The following is a 21,515-nucleotide window of genomic DNA, read 5'->3' as shown; positions in this document are numbered from 1 at the left end:
ACCACATTAAAACTGGTGACGCGCTTCTTTGGTAGTGCAGCCCTCGACCGGTCAGCGTCCAAAAAAGGGCACTCCTTAATGCGGCGCTCGAGGAAATGATAGACACCGGTTTAGTACGTGAGTCGAAGAGTCGCTTGGCGTTCCCCGTTGTTCTCGCTCTGAAAAAAAAAAAAAAAGAACGGAACAGCCAGACTTTGTGTGAATTACAGGCGGCTTAACGATGTGTCCGTAAGACACAGCTACCCTTTCCCTAGCATTTCCTCCGTGATGTACGCGCTCGGTAACGCGACCGTGTTTACAACGCTGGATTGCAGTCGCGGGTTTCTTCAGATCGAGATTCACCCATTGGACGTTCTAAAAACTTATTTCATCTGCCACAGAGGGCTGTTTGAGTTCACCCGACTGCCGTTTGGCTTGTCTAACTCTCCAGCCAGTTTTTAACGCCTGATGGATGTTGTACTTGGGAAGTACGAATTTGCCATAGCATACACGAATGACAAGGTTGTTTTCTCGAGAACTATTGAGGAGAATGTCGAACATCTTCGCATCGTAACTGAGCGAATGCGTAATGCTGGGCTCAAAATTAATCCCGCAAAAATTTCAGTTGGCCGCGTCCAATATTAACCTCCTTGGATTCGTTGGGGATAACGGCATGCTCCGCCCCAACGAAGATAAGTTGTGCGCGCTAACGGAATACCCAAGCCCACATGACGTAAAGAGCCTACAAAAATACCTCTGGGTGATTGCGTTCTATCGGAATTTCATTCCACACTGTTCCGAAATATCCACACCACTCAATCACCCTCTAAGAAAAGGCGTCAAGTGGTGTTGGGCCGAACAACAACAATGCGCATTCACAACCCTTTCAAAAGCCGTGGCTGACAACGCTTCTTTACGGCCTCCAGAATTGAACAAGCCGTTCGTTCTGCAGACAGATGCAAAAAATTGGGTTGTGAGTGTGTTTATACAGCCTAGAACTTGGTCTGCCTCACAGGGGCGACGAGTCTCCCAGCTGTAGATGAGAAATTTAGCCAGTGCGGTACAGCCGCTAGCCTGGGGTCTTTAACGTGCATCACGCAGTAGTGGTACACGACCGCACGCCGGTACGATGCTCATCCAGATCGAAACGGGCAGGGGTGGGGCTCGAACCCAGGATCCCTGGGTTCTGCAGCGCGAGCTTTCGCTACACGTGCTCCGAGCTGGTGTGCGCTAGACCACTCGGCCACCGATCCCCCCAGACAGATGCAAGCGACTGTGGCCTTGGTGCTGTTTTGCTGCAGGAGTATGGTGGTGTGCTTCGGCCAGTTGCTTTCACGAGCTACACGCTAACTCCAGCGCAGCGCAACTACAGTGTCGAAGAACGTGAATGTCTCACCATTATTCATACTTTGAAGCACTTCGATGTCTACCTAGATGGCGCAACGTTCCAGATTCAATCTGATCACTTAGCGCTATTATACCTAAGGGAACTTAAGAATCCATCTGGACATCTTGCTCGCTGGGCGCTTACGTTACAACAGTACGACTACTCCATCATGTACTACCCGGGGTCAACCAACAAAGTTGCTGATGTGCTTTCTCGTGCTCCACTTCCCGAGGAACCCTCGCAGGATACCCATGGCTTGGTTACCGTCGCGGCCACTGCACGAGGATTTCCAGATTCACGGTGGGTAGATTGGTGAGCCGCGAGGAGCTTCGCAAGGCGCAGCTGCATGACGGACTCTGCGAACGCGTGTCCACTTGGCTGGCGGCAATAGGTCCAGTCGACCGCCCAAGTGACAAGGAGTTAGACTCCTACTTGATGAGCGACGACGGCCTCCTGCTGCGCTACATCCCTCAGGCCGACGACGATCCGGATCGCTCGGCGTTCCGGACGGGTGATATCCCGCAAGCTACGTAAGGTTTTCATCCGATACATGCATGACTCTGCCCTGGCAGGAGCAGTGGGAGCAAAACTAACGAAAAGTTATCCCGAATTGCTACCTGGCCAGGCATGAGGCAGGACGTGCTCTGATACGCTCGTAGCTGCTCGATGTGCCAGAAGGAAAACCACGTGGTGGTCAGCCCCTTGGTTTCATGCAACCAATCGTGAGTCATAGCCCTTGGCATATTTGTTGCTGTGACGTCATGTGCCTCTTCCCACGTAGTACCCGCGGCAATCAGTACTTGTTCGTGGTAGCCGACCACTTCACGAAGTGGGTTGAGTAATTTCTTTTGCGGAAGCTAGGGTCGCAAAAAATCTGGGAGTGTCTACTTAAAACATTAGCTAGGTTTGGCCTTCCTGCACAGCTTGTAAGCGATGATGCCTCCTATCTCACGAGTAAAGTGTTCGTGGACGCATGCGCGGTGCTGGGAATTAAGCACAAAATAACTTCCCCATATCACCCGCAAGCAAGCATCACGGAAAAAGTAAATCGGAACCTTAAGATGATGTTAGTGGCCTACACCGAGCGCTACAAGGACTGGGATGCGTAACTGCTTGAGCTGGCATTCGCAACCCGCACGACCACTAACCGGTCGTCGGGTCTCACTCCTGCCCTATTGAATTTCGGCAAGGAGCTCACGTTCCCACTTTTTAACAGTCTCCTTTCTACAGTCTGGGGGAAGGCTTCGCCCCTACCCTGGCGGCTCTCCAGCTTATTTGTACGACTGCGGGGCACAGGTGGCAAACTTTTCCCGCGTGGCGGCGACGTCACGCTGGCCACGCGCACATCGTATGCGCAACCTTGATAAGGCGGACGAGAGGCGGCGCACAGGGAGTCGCTGCCTGGACTCAGGCGCCGCCGGTAACAATGTTAACCGTCTTGTCCATGTCCAATTAAATGTAGTTTCATGTTGAAACCCTTGGCTCCTTGTTATTCCTCCGGGCCGGGTAACCGACCACAAAGTGGACGCATCTCCGTGTCTTGTGGGGATTATGAGCGTTCGCGGTACCTTCTGGTGCCACACAGCCTTGCATTGGCGTAAACATAAAATGTTTTAGCTCACAGACAGAGAGCAACGAAAAAGTAACGTGCTTAACTTTTTGACGGCAACGGTAACGCGTTCCTCTTACTTTCAAGAGACGTAGGTCGGTAACGCGTTGCTTTTATTTCCAAGTAACGAGTAATGTATTTCTTACTCTTTTTCTATAACGGATACAAAACTGCTCTCCATATATAAAAAGAAATCCCTCAACTACGCAGCAAAAAGTCTATTTCGGATGTGGTTCACTGTAATCTTGTGGAAGAACATGTCGATAGCGTTTCTGAGGGTAGGAGAAAAGTTTTCACGGATGGCTCAGTCTGCCATCAACAGAATTCTTCAAGAGTTGCGGTAAGTACCTCTAAGCTCGCCATTATAAAGTTCGGTCGCCACACCTGTCCACACATCATCCACAATCGGAGAACTAGAAGCACTCGAACTTGCTCCCGACACCCTACACAGCCATCTGGAAGACGCTCCACCGATCGCCCACATCACCGCTTTCAAAGTCGAATTCTGAGACAAGAAAGGCTGGCCTATAGCATTCCAGTGGCTGAAATCTCATTGTGTAATCAGGAGCTATGAAAGGGCCGACTGAATCGCAGCTAAGGCTCATGAACTCACCAACAGCACTTTCCACGTGCTGTAGATCAACGAGGCCAGGCTTCTCATTGCACGTCGGAAACTCAGAAAAGTCACCCGTACCCAGGCATAGCCGGAGTAACCCCAACACCACTGGTTCCCGCAAACTCAGTCACCTAGAAGCAGCCCTACTTTACAGACTCAGAACTCGCTCAGCTATTACGGCTTCTTGGCTTTACCGCATTAAAGGGTGACTCTGCTCTATTTCGAAGATTTCAAAATAATGAGCGATTCCGCATTAAAAAGCCATAGTAAAAGGTACTACGTCATTTTCTTTGCAAAAAATTGGGTTATATATTTTTTAATCCTAAGTTTAAACACCAGCAGAAATCGAAACCGAAACTTCGGCTCCGTCCGACAACATCAGCCTCGGGCCGCCAAGAACATGGCTATCACGTGGTACGAGATGTCACGTGATCCTCTACGCGGTGACGGGTGGGGTTGGGGCGGGCATGTGCCATGCGCAAGTGCCGACTCTTCACCGCATTTGGACGTCTACGACATTTGACAACGTCTGCACAACTGCGGTATAATTCTGCGCACGCAGTGTCCGTAGTGTGGACGAACTCCGAGAGACAACAATCACAAATGGTGAGACCCCGATGGCGGTTGTGACGCGGGAGACGGCGGTAATGGCGCATTCACACTGGAAGCGGATCCGCGTTCGCGAAGCGGTCGCGGATGCGGCTCGCGAGCGACCCCGTTCAGACACACCGAGAGGCGGTTGGCGGTTTCTCGGCGATCACGCGTGATCTTGTGAGACTTGCGTTTAGCAACCCTGTTTTACAATCCACAATCCACTTTAATTCAAGATCCAAAGCCAAACTTTTGCTATTTTGGCACTCGGAATATTTTTCTCCGGGATGTCCGCGCGCATCACGAGTTCAGGCAGCGAAAAAAAAAGCACGGACCCGCCAAACTCGCCTGTGATTCCCTCGACTGCGCCCACAAGCAAAGCCCAGCTAGGCGCGCCTTGCTGACTCAGAACAGGATGCCCCCGACCTTTTCTTCGAAGTGGACCCTTCCCGCATGAATAGCTGACCTTGTTTTCGGGATAGAGGGCCAGCTTTCCCCCCTCGTTGTTGTTCGCTCTTATCATTTTCGAAGTTGTGGGCGGTGGGCTGGACCGTGGTGCGGGGGAATGTGTTCGGTGCTAGCCGGTCGTGGCTTCCTTAGTGGCGGACTCCTCTCGTCACTCGCTCGTCGATTGAGTCTACTGTTTGTTTGACATAAAGCTCAAATAAACGCCGTATGGATTACCTCTGCATTGTCTGGTACGTACACTTTATTCCTTGAGTAGGTTCCCTTTATTTATTTTATTAGTAGCAAACGTTACAGGTCGAGCTAGCGCAGGTACCCTGCCCCCTCCGCGGTAGTGCGTTGGCTACGCAATCAAGCTCACGACGTCCCTATCGGCCTTCGATCGTGGTAGTCATGCACGGTTTCGAAAGCTTTCAATAGTTCACGCGACTATACTAGTGGGTAGAAAAGCTGACATTTTGGTCGATCAGGGGCGGGTTCCGACGTTCTACGGGCAGAGACTAGCAAGGCACCAAGCTTGGGCTTGTGGCACCCGGAATAATAAACAAACTCTTACCCGAACCAAATCACCGGTGCGAAGCGCGTTAAATTTACGAGTCAATTCTTTTCGCGGCGGATTCAAGTGACAGACGTGAATATGAAGTTTCTCCGTTGATTTGTCGAAAGCTAAGACTACAGCGCTAGGACTACAGCGCCTTGGACACCTCACCAGCGACAGGTGCCATCTTGTTTCGAAAGTCACTGGCGTCACGTCAGCGTCTCGTTGTGATTGGTTGCCGCTTTGCGATTCGTGAAAGCGGTAGGAGAAATCGGTCCCGAAGCGGTTGGCAAAAACGCGCTCCAACCGCTCGATCCTAGCCGCTTTGCGGTTGAGAACGCGCGGATCCGCTTCGCGAACGCGGATCCGCTTCCAGTGTGAACGCGCCATAACTGCGGGATCACGGCCGGACGGCGCCAAGAAGTGCACTACGCAGGCGCGTTACGCCAATTGCGTGGACACTGCTGAGCGCCGAGAGGAAACGTTGTTGACGTCGCATGTTACGCTTGCCCGGAAAAGTCAAAACAAGGAAAAGGGGGTCGATGGTGATGACCTCTAGCTCAATGTAAGCTGCGCCCATACCGTAGCCTTGACTGCGCTGTTGGTCGCGCCCCAATTCGCCCGCGCGTGTCAGCCGATTTCGACAACTTGTCGATTTGCAAAGTTTGCCGGACCGTTTAAGAAACATGTAAACAGAGCTACTTCCTAATAATTGACGTGTGGTCTTACTCTGTGTTACTGAAAAGGACTTCATTGTTGTTGTTGTTTTTACAAAAAATAAAGCGTAGTTTTCTTCTAGATGGATGGCCAGCCCACAGAGTCGGACATGTCAAGCTCCTGAGGATATAGAACATCTCGTCTGAGAATTGCCCAATTTTCGATTCACAGCGTTCTAGACTCCACTTTCAAGTTCGTCAAATAGGCACAGCAAGGCAGCACTTTTCGCACCTGCTTTTCCCTCCAGTTCCCAGGGTCATCGCTAGGAAAACATTTGCGCTGCTCCTGATATTCCTGGAAGACACCAGTCTGGCTGATCAGGTTGAATGCTTGCTGTCCTCTCCAGTTTCCAGTACGGTGGGCGCGGCTTGACGCGAGACCTGTGCCTGTGATAGGTGGCATGACCTTCTGCCATTGAGGCGGAAAACAGTGCTTGACTAGACGTCGCTGACTACTTTTCGGTTGGTGTGTGTCTTGCTCGAACCTTTTCCTCTTCCTTCTTTCTCTTTATCTTTGAAGCTGAGACCGTAAAGTGGCAGGCCCCCATTAAAAGGAGTGGCCACACGGTTACGGTTTTCCTCTATTTTTTTCTTATGTGCTTTAAGCCTTTCAACAACAATCCCAAAATGCTGCTCCTGTTTTCTATGCTGCTACTTTAGCGCAAAGAGAGAGAGGGAGAGATGACTGATCAGTGAGGCAGGTGCTTCGTGCTGATGTTTTTTTTTTTTTTTTAAATGCATTGTTTTACGTTCGCATAAAGTAAATTTTTCGAGCTAAATTACTTATATGCAGGACTCCGTGCTTTCGAAGTTCATTTCTTGACGAATTCGGAGGGTGTTTTTCGAAATTTCTATTTTGCTGCAAATTCGAAATTCATCAGAATTTAGTTTGTTTGATTCCTAATTCTCCGAAATATTAACATTATTTCGCAGTGTTTTCCATTAAAAATAAGTAAATGAATGAATAATATCCGGGTGTAAATGTATGCTAGCTAATATAATAAAACGCGCCTTAATCAGTTAATATTTCTTAATCTGGATTTAGCGTAAGTGCCATTGCCTTTGACAATACTAATTTGTCCCACAACAAAAGTTGCACACAATTGTGGCTTCAATAAACGTCGACACCTCAAAATTAATAAACTCCTTGAGGTAGTCGCTGAGAAGCTCGTATTCATCCCATATCCTATTCCCTCAACCTACCCCGTGAAAGTTTCAACTGCCTCTCTTCTTAATTTTATGCAATCTCTATAATCCTTAGGCTTAACGGTAACACAAACTAACCTTCTCCTTCCTCTTAAAGCACAAATAGTATAGCCCAAACTGAAAACCCAAACCGTCGCTTTTGTCGGGACCTGCGAGTACACTGACCTGTTGGACTGAATGAACCTTGAGGAGGCAAGCAATAAAATCCCTTTTGAGAATGGTCCCAAATTCGAAAGATATCTGTGGTGGCATTTTTCTATGACCGTTGACCCTGTAAGCTGTTAAAACTTAATTGTAAAATGTTTTTTTCTTTTCTTTTTGTGTTTACGTGTGTGTGTGTGTGCGGGGGGGGGGGGGGGGGGGCTTTGACACATTAATATTTGGAGTTCATCGAAGAGGTCCGAATTTACCAAAATGTTTACCGGAGGGCGTTTTTCGGAGTTTTTATTTATTTACTTGAAAACGCGGAACCTCACTCATATCTCGCACTTCTTAAATACTTCAATAGAACTTCCAAGATTGCAAATTTACATTTAAAAAGTTTTTCTTTTCTCATTTTTTTTTTGGCTTCTGCCATCGGCCTACTGCGAATGTATGCCAAACGAATCACTAATTGAGGTGCAAGAAATTTATTTACACGTACTCGTCTGTTATTTCCAAATACATACCATAGTGTTATTGTAATGTACGCTAGAGGTTACACTGGCCCTAGTGTGCTGTTGAAAATTGAAGCAAACAGCAACCAGTCAAAATTCACTCCCGGTAATGCATTTCTATGGGAAAAGGTGAGTGCATTTTATACCTGGGCGTGCGGAGTTTCTTTTTTTTTTTTAATTTAGGCTGTTAAACAAATTGTCTAAACAATTATTACATGAATTTATGTGCACTGTTCAACACACTTAGCGCAAACACTTCGACGGCGCTTATCAGCATGGGGGATATCCGTGCCAAACGAACGATGGACATCTGAAAATCTAAGAGGGACTGGAAAAACTACGCAGTAACACTGGATCAGTAACTTCCGGTGCATCTTGACTATCAAAATAAATTAAAGGCCAGGTGATATGCACCCACTGGCAAAAAAGAAGTAGTGCTTTGTTCCTTCTGCCCATGAATATGGGCGAAGATGCTTGTTCTTTGTTCAATACATCACTTTAAAGCTCAAAATCTTTAAAAATAGGTAGATTTCAGAAAACAGCTGCCCAATGAAATCTGCCCGGGATAGGAAATAACGAAAAAAAAAACCTTTTATAGCCCACGTACTTTATTTTGTACGTTTTGATTGTCTAAACTGCTCGTAACGATGCACGACGGGATTATTTTTATATAATGACTGAACGGGCATATTAGCTATATTGAGGAGCCACCGGAATGCTAGCGAATGTTGAACACACTCCACATTCCTTTCGCTCGTTATTTTTCTTAGTTTTCGCTCGTTTTTACGCACCTACTATTTAACAGTGGCTTGAGCCTTAAATATGACGAAATTTACCACCGTTTACTGGAAAATAAACATACTGTAACTAAAGCAATAGTACATTTAAAATGGTAATGAAGGTACATACTATTCGGTCCGACCGAAATAACAAGTGTGATTCATGTGCATTCCCGGCGAAAAGACAAGAACCAAGCGCCTTTTCCCGTAGGATTGTACAAGAGTACAGCAAAAGTAGACTGGTCGCTGTCTGCTTCGATTTGCATCTCGGAAATCGCATAGACACGAGCGCCAGTTAAACCTCTAGCGCACGTTATAATAACTCTATGGTACATACAACGCTCACCATGTATGTTTCCTAAATGCGTAAAGTTACATTTATGCCCTCTGAAATAATAATAATAATAATATTAATAATACTAATAATACCGTTTATTTTGCGCCAAACATATATGATGCAGAAGACCTAATAATTAAAACCTTGAATTCTAAATTTCAGCCCGTTAACTCAATAATTTATCCGTAAAGGATCACTGATAAGGCTCTTAACTATTCAGTCGGGAAACAGCCATAATTAAGCAACAATATTTCTAAGGTCCGAGCTCTTTTGATCCCTCACGATGAGACTACACAGTGTCACAGTGACGCCACCTGTGAGGTCACATTTGAATTGCATTTAAGTAGAGCGAAGATTTCGAGAAATTTCCAAGATCAAATATACGCACTATTTATAACAAATAGTCGTTTATGACATTGTGAAAATATATTCAAACTAGGGAAAAAAAATCGATGTGCGAACGAACAATGAATATACGGAATAGCGAGTGCTCCACAGCTACCCGATTGATGGTGCCAGTGTGTTCTGTCGCAGTAAGAAAGTGTAAGAGGCTATAAGGCACACCGCCATGAGCAGTAGCAAGTGTGTAAACCAGACTTGATAGTATCTTGGAATACATTTTAGCGCTCGAGAACAAGGACAAAAAACAAGAATCCGACACCACAAAGCGCTACAAACAACTGATTTCATTACATGAAACGTAACTTATATACCATCCGTGTTTCTGATATCGACCCATCACTAGCCAACCCGATGCCAGGCCGCGTAATTGAGGAAGGCACGTTCCTTGTCAAGTAGATCAATTGAGGCTACTCTGACACATGCTGCCCCACTCTTCTGAACCTCATCTGCCTCGCAGTTTTTTCCTTGTGCCTCGCCTGAATCTTGCACTCGGAAAACAACGGCACACACTTGCAGCTTTGACAATCATCAGACAGATGACCGTCCCGATAATTTCCTACTTCCTCACTGACGCGGCCTGGCATCGGGTTGGCTAGTGATAGGGTGATATCAGAAACACGGATGGTATATAAGTGACGTTTCATGTCATCAAATTAGTTGTTAATAGCGCAATGAGGTGTCTGATTCTCGTCTTCTTGTCCTTGTTTTTAAGCGCTAAAATGTATTCAAAGTTACAAAACCAACTAGCCTAACAATATACTCTACTGAAATTTAATAGTATCGCTAATAACGTGCATTTGAAGAGTGTGCTGTTTTTGCCCAGTGGGACATGTTTCTTTACAAAATGTTTTATTGTATCTTATTTTTTTCGGTACCCGACATTAGGCTCGAAGAAAGTATGTATGAACGATGAGTGACTACTTAATGCAGACTCACACGTGACGCTGTGTTAAAAAAGTCCCAAATGAGCATTTCTTTTCTAATTGTCCTACTGATTGTCACCTTGGTATGCTCTTCCATGACTGCCTGTTTCCAGCCGTTGTTTCGCAAAATTCCAATGCACAGACGACGGTTTTCCCACCACGCATCTCCGTTGAGACTCGATATACCTAAAAAATTGATTCGAGATGAAGTCATTTTAAAATAACTTAGGTTATGTGAGGGCGCATATGGATATTCTTGCAAAGATATTACAAAATAATAATAAAAAAAGCAACGAACCGAGCAAGCCGGAGGTTATGCAGAAGACGTTTCTGATCCGGGACTGGAATGCACTGTGGCTGAGCCATTTCTTGACGGAGGCGTAGTCATTGAGCACGACAACGTTGACCATTCCAAATTTCACCCTGCGTGCGCGATAAAGAAGTTGAAATCGTTTTTTTAATTTCTTTTATTGGTGCGCTTAATATCATTATTGCTATTCTCTCTCGGGAGCTTCGTACGTTGTAGAGATGATGAGGTTAGAAATGTCTAGTGGAAACTAACTGCAATAACCGCAATTTGAAAGCTGCCATATGCGTGTACTCTGTTCCACCTTGTGTTTCGGGCATACGCAATAGCTCTGTCTGAGAAATAGTGTTCATGGACCAATTATTTAACAACCCAGCGACAATTTTCCACAAGTTGTGGCGTGCAGTGTTCTGAAGGGCACGGGAGCAATAGCGGGGTTCTACTTATTGCGCCTTTTTTTACACTAGAAAAAGCACTTGCCAAGTCTATGCACTCGCGCCCGCACTTCGTAATCGCCACAACTGCGGTTTGAGCCGCTCCCGCTGCTCGGGCGGTAAAAAAAAAAAAAGAAGAAAAGACTATTTTTATAAGCCCGTCACCGCACGCGCTGCATTCTGGGAACCTGTGGACCAAAAGCGTAGCGCGTATTGATTTTGCTTCCCACTGATTCTCACAATGCGTAATGTGGCATTACGGTACGATGAGGCGCTTCGAGTTTTGGAATAAGTATGCTGTGGTTTTGTGGCAGATCAGTTTTATTTTAATGATAGTTTGTCCTTAAATTCTATGCTGCCAATTCGTCTGTGGTGGCGTAAAGAGCTTGATCCGCTAAATTGTACTTCAAACGCTGAAATCCTTCAACACAATGCCTCGTCGGCGTGAGAGAAGGGGACGGAAGGAGGAATATCTTGCGTTAAATTGACGTTTGGGGTCAAATTCATTTCGTGAGATAAGTCCGGAATACAGACACTTCGAAAAAAAAATAAAGAAAAAGAGGGTAAGCTAACTTGAAATCTTCAAAATTTTAACCCTTCAATGCGTAAATCAGCACGAGCAAGCTAGAGCATCAAAACCCATCACGTGGCATATGATCGCAAGCAAAGGCATCCTATGTACTAAGGTAAATTTTGCAGGCCTCCGATAAAACTCTCGTAAATTGGAAGGGATCCCAGCGGCTTAGTGCCGCGCTAAGCATATTAGGAACTTATTTATTGATCACGGTTTTGGTTTCGATTTGGCAACGTCAAATCACGACATCCCTTGACGACCAAATACAGTGTATGCATTTTCGAATAAGTTACTTTCACCTAATTTATAATAGTGCAGGTTTTGCTTACCAATACGGATCGAATGATAAGGCACGTTTGTTTTGAAAGACTCCCGAAGTGCCAGAGTTTGTGCGCATGTAAACGCAGAAAGAAGTGTACTAAGCCGGTCATCCACCTGTAGTAGGCTCCGGTCCCATGAACGACCAAACGTCCGACGGACCTTACGATGCGTCGGAAAGTTGGCCGAACTCGACCAGGGGCCGGCCAGTCACGGCGTTACGTGAAGAGACGTCGCGTTATAATGGGTTAGCGATGCTTCATACCCGGAGACGGCCGTCTTCCAGGCGTGTCTTAGAAACTGGCGAATCACTTCTGGTGCATCCATTTACTTCACATTCATGTAAACACACACATGGCTGTCCCCACTACAATATATATAGACCTTTCTGGAGACTAGAGCGCGCATTAAAGCGGTGCGTGTGAGATATTATGGGAACAGTGAGGGTCGGTGCTCCGTCGTCTGCTGCTACTGCCGTACCGACCCCGAGAACAACGTTGCCTACGTTCGCGTTGGGTCCCTGTGTACGACAGACGGCAATCTTCGCAGCGCCCTGTGCTGCGCTGCGTTGCCCACATGAAGTGAGAAACCCTCATTCGCAGCACGTCAGTCCACTGCGCTTTTTTAAAAAGTCAATATTTCTGTATGCGTCACCGTATTTTTTTTTTTATTAAATGAGCCATCGCGCGTGGGCCACGCGCCGAAAAAGCGAGGTATCATTTACGCATTCAACGTGTTCTTGATTTCTGCGGGAATTAGTTAAGATAGTTGGTACATTTCAGTTTCCTTCGCCAATATAAAAAAAGCAGCTCGGTTTAACAAAGTTCGAAGACTGTTATCTCATTTGGACGTATGAATCAATTAAGAATGCTGCTGCAGTTCGGGCGGTAGCGTGCGCCACCTAGCGTGCGCCACCTAGCGTGCAAAAGCTCAACTAGGCTAGACGTGGCTTGGCTGGAATACGCGTCACCCTCACAATTCCCATAGTCATGATTAAAATAGCGCAAACTTGACAAGGACAACAAAGAAGGCACACGTACAACAGGACTGGCGCTTACTTCCAACTAAGTTTATTTCATCATCTAACCAAGCAATATATACCATCGCCAGCGACATAAAAGCACAAAAAGAACACAAAAATAGTTATACATAAAGATTATATGCATACCACGCGCCTTTCTTCAGATAAAACCATCAAGAAAAACAATTCTTTTTCAATGAGACACACCGACGGCATGCTGACGCACTTGCCTCCCGCTTTTTTGATGAAAAACGCCTCTATAATTTCCCTCTCTGTCTTGTCCTTTGCTTTCTTTAGAAACTTCGTCAAATTCAAAAGCGGTTTACACCCACATCGTTTAACGTGCTCAGCAAGATGACCACCCAAATTGCTTCGTGCCGACAGATTTTGTTCGCGCGCTCTCTCATTGAAACACCGACCCGTTTGTCCAATGTAAATGCGGCCACCGCTAAAACGAACTTCATAAGCAACGCTACTTGTGCAGTTAGTGTACATGACGGCATGTGTTTTTGCGCATTGATCACTTTTTTTCCTTGTAAGCATAGGACATATCTTACCAAGCCTGCAGGGAGCCGAAAAAAGAAGTTTAATACCATATCTACCAGCTATCTTTTTAAATTATGCGATACCTTGTGCATATAGGGCACAACTTGCACTCTTTTTTTGTTGAACTGTTCTAGAGTACGTTTTCTATTCTGTGATCCTTTAAGTTTCTGTAATAGGCTCTCGCAAACGCTTGAAAGTAACATGTCAGGGTACCCTGCAGATTTTAACTTCCTAAACTGCTGATCGAAGGCGGTTGACATTTTGTGTTCGCAACTTTTTTGTGAGGGCAGCCAGTAAGCAATTTTTAGCTATTCCTCTCTTTATAAGTTTGGAGTGGGCACTTTCAAATGACAAAATACTTTTTTTGGATCGCGGGTTGTACATCCAGCACAAGTGTTGCCTAGAGAAATCAAGCTGTAAATCTAAATACTGAATGCAATTCTGGTTTGCAAATTTGCAAGTGAAATTTAAACCTCCCGAGTGAACATTAAAGATGTCGATAAATGTTTAAGCAACATCAACTTCATTTGTCCCAGTCAAATTTCCTAAAACAACTAAAAAATCGCCAACGTATTGGTAAACCTTAAACCTCAGTTGTTTTAGGAGATTTGACTGGGACGAATGAAGTTGATGTTGTTTCCAAAATTATCGACATTTTTAATGTTCACTCGGAAGGTTTAATTTTCACTTGCAAATTTGCAAACCAGAATTGTATTCAGTTTTTAGATTTACAGCTTGATTTCTCTAGGCAACACTTGTGCTGGATGTACAACCCGCGACCCCAAAAAATCTTTTGTCATTTGAAAGTGCCCACTCCAAACTTATAAAGAGAGGAATAGCTAAAAATTGCTTACTGGCTGCCCTCACAAAAAAGTTGCGAACACAAAATGTCAACCGCCTTCGATCAGCAGTTTAGGAAGTTAAAATCTGCAGGGTACCCTGACATGTTACTTTCAAGCGTTTGCGAGAGCCTATTACAGAAACTTAAAGGATCACAGAATAGAAAACGTACTCTAGAACAGTTCAACAAAAAAAAGAGTGCAAGTTGTGCCCTATATGCACAAGGTATCGCATAATTTAAAAAGATAGCTGGTAGATATGGTATTAAACTTCTTTTTTCGGCTCCCTGCAGGCTTGGCAAGATATGTCCTATGCTCACAAGGAAAAAAAGTGATCAATGCGCAAAAACACATGCCGTCATGTACACTAACTGCACAAGTGGGGTTGCTTATGAAGTTCGTTTTAGCGGTGGCTGCATTTACATTGGACAAACGGGTCGGTGTTTCAATGAGAGAGCGCGCGAACATAATCTGTCGGCACGAAGCAATTTGGGTGGTCATCTTGCTGAGCACGTTAAACGATGTGGGTGTAAACCGCTTTTGAATTTGACGAAGTTCCTAAAGAAAGAAAAGGACAAGACAGAGAGGGAAATTATAGAGGCGTTTTTTTATCAAAAAAGGGAGAGTCAAGTGCGTCAGCATGCCGTCGGTGTGTCTCATTGACAATGAATTATTTTTCTTGATGGTTTTATCTGAAGAAAGGCGCGTGGTATGCATATAATCTTTATGTATAACTATTTTAGTGTTTTTTTTTGTGTTTTTATGTCGCTGGCGATGTATATATTGTTTGGTTAGATGATGAAATAAACTTAGTTGAAAGTAAGCGCCAGTCCTGTTGTACGTGTGCCTTCTTTGTTGTCCTTGTCAAGTTTGAGCTATTTTAATCATGCTAGTAAGAAGCAACTAGCCCAAACAAAAGTCGGGTTTCCCATAGTCCCCCGGAGCGCTCACTGGTGGCGCTGACGTTTCAAGAAAGGTCTATTTCATTCCCACGTGTCATAGTAATCGGGACTACCGCCCAGGCTACAAGCTGCACACTGAAAAAGGTTTGGTTAGTTCACTTTACTACAGAATAGGGACATTGAGCAAGTAAAACGTCCTGCTCATTATACCTGCCCACATCCCATATCTTTTTCTGGTCTATCGTATTCCGAGTTTCTTCATTCGGTGAGATTCTTCTCCACATGGCCTGTATTGGCGTCACGTCGGCCGCCATTGCTCCCCACCATGTTCCTGTGCCCGTACCTTCTGCAGTATACATCTGGCATTATCGAAGCTGTCCTTCTCGGTAAGGCTTGCCAAGAATAACAAATTCGATGGTGCAAAATGAATATCAATGAAGGTACGGGCTCAGAAATACGGTACGGAGCAATGAAGACTTGTGCGATGCCATATGACGTCACACTAGCCACTTCGGTGGCTCCGAGGCGAGAGCGCTGGCCTACGGATCCCCATGTGGTGGGTTCGAATCCCGGCCGAGGTGCCGGCAATCTGACGGAGGCTTATTGCGGAGGAGGCGCCGTGTAACCGAGCTTTTGGTTGCACGTCAAAAGATCCCCAGGTGGTCCAAATTAATCCTCAGTCCTCCGCTGGGGTGAGATGCCCGTTGTTGGTTTGACACGTAAAACCCCAAAATTTTTTATATGACGTCAAATGCAAAGAATGTATCGGCAGGCGTGAGTGGCTGTCTTCGTACCCAGCAGGAAAGGAAGCTCACAGGCCTTGTTTAGAGTGTGGAGCTTCCTGGTTTCAAAAGAGCCTTGGCTGCGGGAACGCATGCGAGAGAGCAATCCTCACCTAATATATTCGCTAGCGTATGTAGCCTGTTCTGCAGTGCGCGGTAAAAATGAGTATGGATTGGCGCATTCTCCAACTCTTTCCCACAAATACCGTACAAAAGAAAAAAATGATTGACGTCTTTGTTGTGTTTTATTTCGCAATGATTGGGAGCAAGTGTCCAGGCTTGGAAGGCTGGTTACCTCACTCCCTTTCACGAAACACCAAGCATACACCTTTTTATTCACGCTTCCACTATACAGTCGGTGACGAGGAAAGGTGAGAGGGGCAGGGAGGACCTTCAGGTGTCCCACCTTCAGCGCGAGCTTCTATCCTTCGATAATGCTTCGGCCTCTTACGCGCTGCAAAGCACGGTGGAAGGCATGAACCGCGTGTTGGAGGCCGAGGACACGCCCTACCACTCGCACACGGTAATTGAATATAGCGACTAGACAGATGTACCGAATATTCTACTCAACTAATTTATGAAACAGCATCATTGTTAGAAAGCATAATTTTGTTTGCTTAATAAATGCGTGTTATTTTTTCTAGAGGTATAAAGGGGCAAGACAGAGGTATACTTGTTTTTTTCTTTATAGACTTCTGCACTAGCGAATACCTGGTGAGGAACGAAGACTAGACACTGTAATTACTTTGTAAGATTTCCTTCCTTGAACTCGTTACGTTTCTGTTACTATGTTACTTGTATTTTCACGAATCGATGAAGCAAGATAATACCCGAAAGCTGGGGCGACACTCGACTGCTCATACATCATACAAAGACAGTCTGCAAACACGACACAACACAATATTCGTAGTTCGAATGCCGCGTGTTGAGTTTCTCCTTGAATCCATTGTCATGCGTCATTCGAAGCACGAATCTCGCGGTGACTCGCGTTTGGTTTTGTATGCGGACTGTCCTTTGCTTGATGTGGGAGCAGTGTGACCTCGGCCTAAAGGGATACTATAACGAAAATTTGGCAATAATAGACAGTTTTAGTATAGCGTTGTTTACCTTACGTACGCAATACGCAATAGTATAGCGTACGCTAAAAATGACCTGCTCGGACCGAATTTAGTTGTGCGTTACGTTTTCGAGTCAACACCGCGCATGATCTTGGTTAAATTTGCTAGAGCCGTAAAGTTCCGCGTGCTTATAGCGCAACCATGCTCCTGGAAAGAAATATTGAAAATGAAAACGTGTCCAATCATTTTATTTCAAATTAAACCAAGCCACAGCTGCCTCGTCAAGCGCGCTTTTCTGCGGGGTACAGAGGCTACGAGTACGAGTGCGTAGCTAAATTCGATCACGGAGCCTCCGTCACTCGTCCCGTGGAAACGGCACCTTTTATCAATGCTATCGCGGAATGAAATTCATGACCCTGATGTCCAGTGCTTAGCGAGAACTTCGGCAATAAACTGTGGGAATAGGCTTAGCGTTGAGCAGATCGCAGCGTCGACGCACATTGCGAGCGGCGAACATTTTCACTGTGCACTCCTTCAGCTGCACGGCGATGTGATTCGACCGCGGTAGGTCCCAGAAAGAATCGCCGAGCTGAACACCACGCAATTTCACGTAACACAGAACTTCTAAAACACCATGTCGCCTTTGCTGCGCCAGTCGAGGCAACCGCCATCTTGAAACTGGCGCTCTCGTTGGGTCCGAGATCTCTCGAGAGCGTCCCGCAAGGCCCGCTAGCCAGCAACGCAAAATCCCCAGCGTTGCGTGCGTACGCAATACGCTAGTCCTTCTACTGCGTTCTACACATGCGCACTCACGACCCGCAATTTCCTTGCGTACGCAAAGCTATAGCGTACGGTCCAATAAAACTGTCTAATGTTGTGCTCTATACGTGTTCAAAGGAGCCGTATCACATCGGGCACACAAATATCTTATTAAAAAGGCACAAAAAGAAATTTTAAAACAAAAATAAACGATTAGCAAAGAGCCCCTCCTGGATGTCACCAAAGCCTCGTTTGTGATGCCCATCTTTACTACCTTGGAAGGTAGTAAGGATAACCATCTCGCCTAGAACTATACATCGCTTGCACTGACGTTACGTCGCATACTTTTGATCACCATGTAAGAGGAGGAAAGGGAAGCTGCTTTTGTAAGAATTTTGAGTGGCGTGTTCATCTTCCATAATCTTGTGGGAGGAGAATAGTGACGTCTGTGCAAATCCGAGAGGCAAAAAAGAGAATCCATGTAAGAATGGAGGCCTTCTTTTCCTCTTCTCTGGTGGCCCTCGGAGCGCTCTTTGAATGACATTACGTGCAAGCCATGTACACATGCTTTGAACCTGACGTCATACCGACAGCTCTACGACCAGCACAAGCGAAGAGGCGATGTATGAACTCCTCACCCAACGGGACTCTCTTTTGTGTGCCCCAGACGTCGTTATTCTCTCTCTACAAATATTATAGAAGACTAAGCCGTCACTCAAAATTTACGCAAAAGCAGCTTTGCGGTTAGTGGTGGTGGCCCGATCGCTGGCGTGCTTCGACCACTTCGGTGGCTGGCACCGCTACGGCAACCTGACGACGTCAGCCTAGCCGCAGTTTTGATCATCCCGAAACAAACTACGTTACGATCCGGCGTAGTTTGTCCCGAGACAAACTACGCCCGATGTGACGTGCTCTCCGCTGGCTTTTCTCCGAGCGCTTGCTAGAGTGGGTCGTTTATAACGAAAAATACAGCCATCAGGCTCAAAATACGAACGTGCGATTGTCATTCATGGATATTGTGGATCATATTCATCCCATTTCCGAACACGACGGGCATATTTCAAATTTAGTTGAAGTATCCCTTTAAAGGTTACAAATGCTCCCCGCAGTTTTGTTGCTTTTCTCATATAAATAAAGCGTTAAATTCCAAACAAAGCATTGAACAAGAAGAAAAGAAAGAGATTCTTCGCTCTTGACGTATCGTGTATGTAATCACTCGCCGCAAGTTAAAGCTGACGGTATAAAAATGATTCATTCAATGCTGTTAAAACCGGGATGATATTTTCGTCGTTGTTTTACTGGAAATGCGAGTTTATAACCTTGCAGGTGTTCAGAAGGCTGACGTAGCCGGGACACGCGTTTCATAAAAGGCCCCAAGCATAATAGATAAACAAGTAACAATCGAAAAAGAAATAGTTTAAAGAAAAAGCAAAAAAAAAAAACATTTCTTCTGAAGCGAAGTGCCATAACGCATGCTTTCCTCTGTTTAAGTTTATGTCTGAATGACGAGTCCAGCCATTTGTTGTTTCAGAATTTCAGAAAACAAGGCTTTGCATTCACCTCAAATTGAGTGCCAAACAAACTACACAAGAAATATGCCGTGAAGAAGTCGTTTGTGTCTTTGGATTCACGAAAAGGTTTCTTCGAATCTTCAGTCGAAAGGCAATCATTCCCTCATCGAGTTCAGCAGCGTCATTTGTTCAGTTCAGGGATCGTTAGCAAAACTTATGTTGTTGACAATGTTTTTTTTTCTCTCTCTACACAGTGTAAATCTGCGAGACTTTTGAAAACATTCATAGTCGCATACGAGTGCGAAACATGACTGCTAGAAGAACTACCACTCACCATGTAGCGCGTCCAGAGAGAACTCTAATTCTTTAGATAGTCAATGCAGATGCAACGTAAGTTAATGACTATTGCGCTACTTGCAAACTGCTGAAAATGGTACTCATTGAATCTGCAAACCTCGCATCTTGATTATCAAAAGTATGTTTATGAATCGTTGCATAGCTGAACCAGTTTTCAGTCGAGAATGATTTTCCACGTTCCCACCAAACGACTGAAGGTACAAACAAAACAGTCACTTGCAAACGTATTGTTCACTTCGTTCTTTTACCTGACAATGGGTCCGTAGTCTTTGGCCAGTTCAGCAAACTTCAAATGGTGATTTCTTCCCAAGAAAGGGATGTAGCCCAAGATAGGAACTCCTTTGGGACCGGGAGGCAGTTCTGTGTTGTCAGACCCCCGAAGCACGTACCAGGTGATGGTCGCAGTGATGGTGAGCAGAGCTGCCAGGAACGCCCACTCACACGCATTTTCTGTCGCCCTTGAGGATTCCTTGCAAACGAAAGCAGTGATTATGATAAGCTCACAATAAGAATCACTCTTTCTTTAGTCTTCGCGCGCACAAGAGCAAGGAAATCATTTTTAGTGTTTGACGGGAGTTTCGCACATAAGCTCAGACGTCGGATGATCGGGTAAAGTTACCGGCCTCACACGTGCCAGAGAGGAGGATACTCCTGGAGTGCCTTGACCACCGACACAAACTAATAGCTACTAGAAGACAAGTATGACGTCATGGTTAGTAGATCCCCAACCCGCCCCAAGTTGTAAACACGCCGAACATCAACGAGAGTGGCTGCAAAACGATGGACGCGTTCGTCTTGGCCTCGCCTCGTGCAGGCGTCGCGTTTTTGGGGAGGCACCGCGAGGCACACTGGCGGCGAATAAGCCGACACACGCTATGCGAAGCGCATGTTCGTCCCATCATCATCATCATTTATTAAATATTGAAGGCCCTTACGTGCATTCCACAACGGGGGGTACCTGCTGAAAAAAACATTATATAAAGGAGCAAACAAAAAGCGGGTTACATGCTGGAGAACTTTGTTATATAAAGCAACAAAACAGGAAAAAAATAAATACTTAAAACATTTTTAAGGAAAATAGCTGATTAAACAAAAAAAATACACAAATAAAACATTTCTATAAAGACGAATTGACTTTGCTATTAGTGCAAATGCGGGTGGATGGTCAGTTGGGATATGAATGTGTTATGATCTGTCTGGGGGTCACGATACTGCTAGGCAGGCTATTCCAGTCTGTTATTGTTAACGGTAAGGTGGAGTTGAGAAACGAAACTGACGAGGCGAAAATCGGACGAACTTTGCAGACGCTATCAATGCGAGAAAATATGCGAGTGTCTGGGAATAATAGTGAAGTTCTGATGACATGGTTATCGTAGTAAACCTTGTGAAAAAGAGAGGCGTGATAATTATCTTCTGAATGAGAGCACATCAAGGTTAGCTTTCATTCGTAAAAAAGTGAAGCTGGTGCCTCGCGAGTAATCTAAAAAAATGAATCTGATTTCGCGATTTTAAAGTGCCTCTATATTTTTTATCAATGAATGTTGCCAAGGGGACCAGATGGATGACGCGTATTCAAGTTGCGATCTTACAAGTGAAGTGTAGGCTAGTTGTTTCATTGATGATGGTCCAACTTTTAGACTCCGTCGTAGATAGTCAAGAGAGCGGTTAGCATTAGACACGACGTGTGTTATAAGGGTGTTCTATGAAAGATCTTAAGATAAGTGAACGCCAAGAAATTTGTAAGATGGACACTTGGTAATTACCTGACTGCATATGGTGTAAGTAATAGTGAAAGGACAATCAGCACGCGTGAAGGAAACGAGATTTGTTTTAGAAATGTTAAATGTCGTTTTCTGCTGTTTACACCAGTCGGCTATTATGTTAAGGTCAACTTGTAGGGTTC

At 45.3% G+C, this 21,515-nt stretch overlaps 1 protein-coding gene across 1 annotated transcript in view; it reads right to left on the bottom strand.

The window, feature by feature from the left end:
- Window positions 1-21,515, bottom strand: part of LOC8031663 (cytochrome P450 2C44) — an 81,198-nt gene that overhangs the window by 37,646 nt on the left and 22,037 nt on the right. Inside the window, exons 2-4 of the mRNA XM_029978096.4 lie at window positions 19,861-20,081; window positions 10,503-10,627; window positions 10,284-10,390 (exon numbers count right to left, since the gene is read on the bottom strand). Coding sequence (XP_029833956.2) covers window positions 10,284-10,390; window positions 10,503-10,627; window positions 19,861-20,081 — 453 coding nt within the window. The remainder of the gene's footprint in view (window positions 1-10,283; window positions 10,391-10,502; window positions 10,628-19,860; window positions 20,082-21,515) is intronic.

Source organism: Ixodes scapularis, unplaced genomic scaffold, assembly GCF_016920785.2.
Source record: "Ixodes scapularis isolate PalLabHiFi unplaced genomic scaffold, ASM1692078v2 PGA_scaffold1__304_contigs__length_218370807, whole genome shotgun sequence".
Classification (NCBI taxonomy): Eukaryota; Metazoa; Arthropoda; class Arachnida; order Ixodida; family Ixodidae; genus Ixodes; species Ixodes scapularis.
The sequence above is the reverse complement of the archived record's forward strand: the minus strand, read 5'-3'. Positions and strand labels throughout refer to the sequence as shown.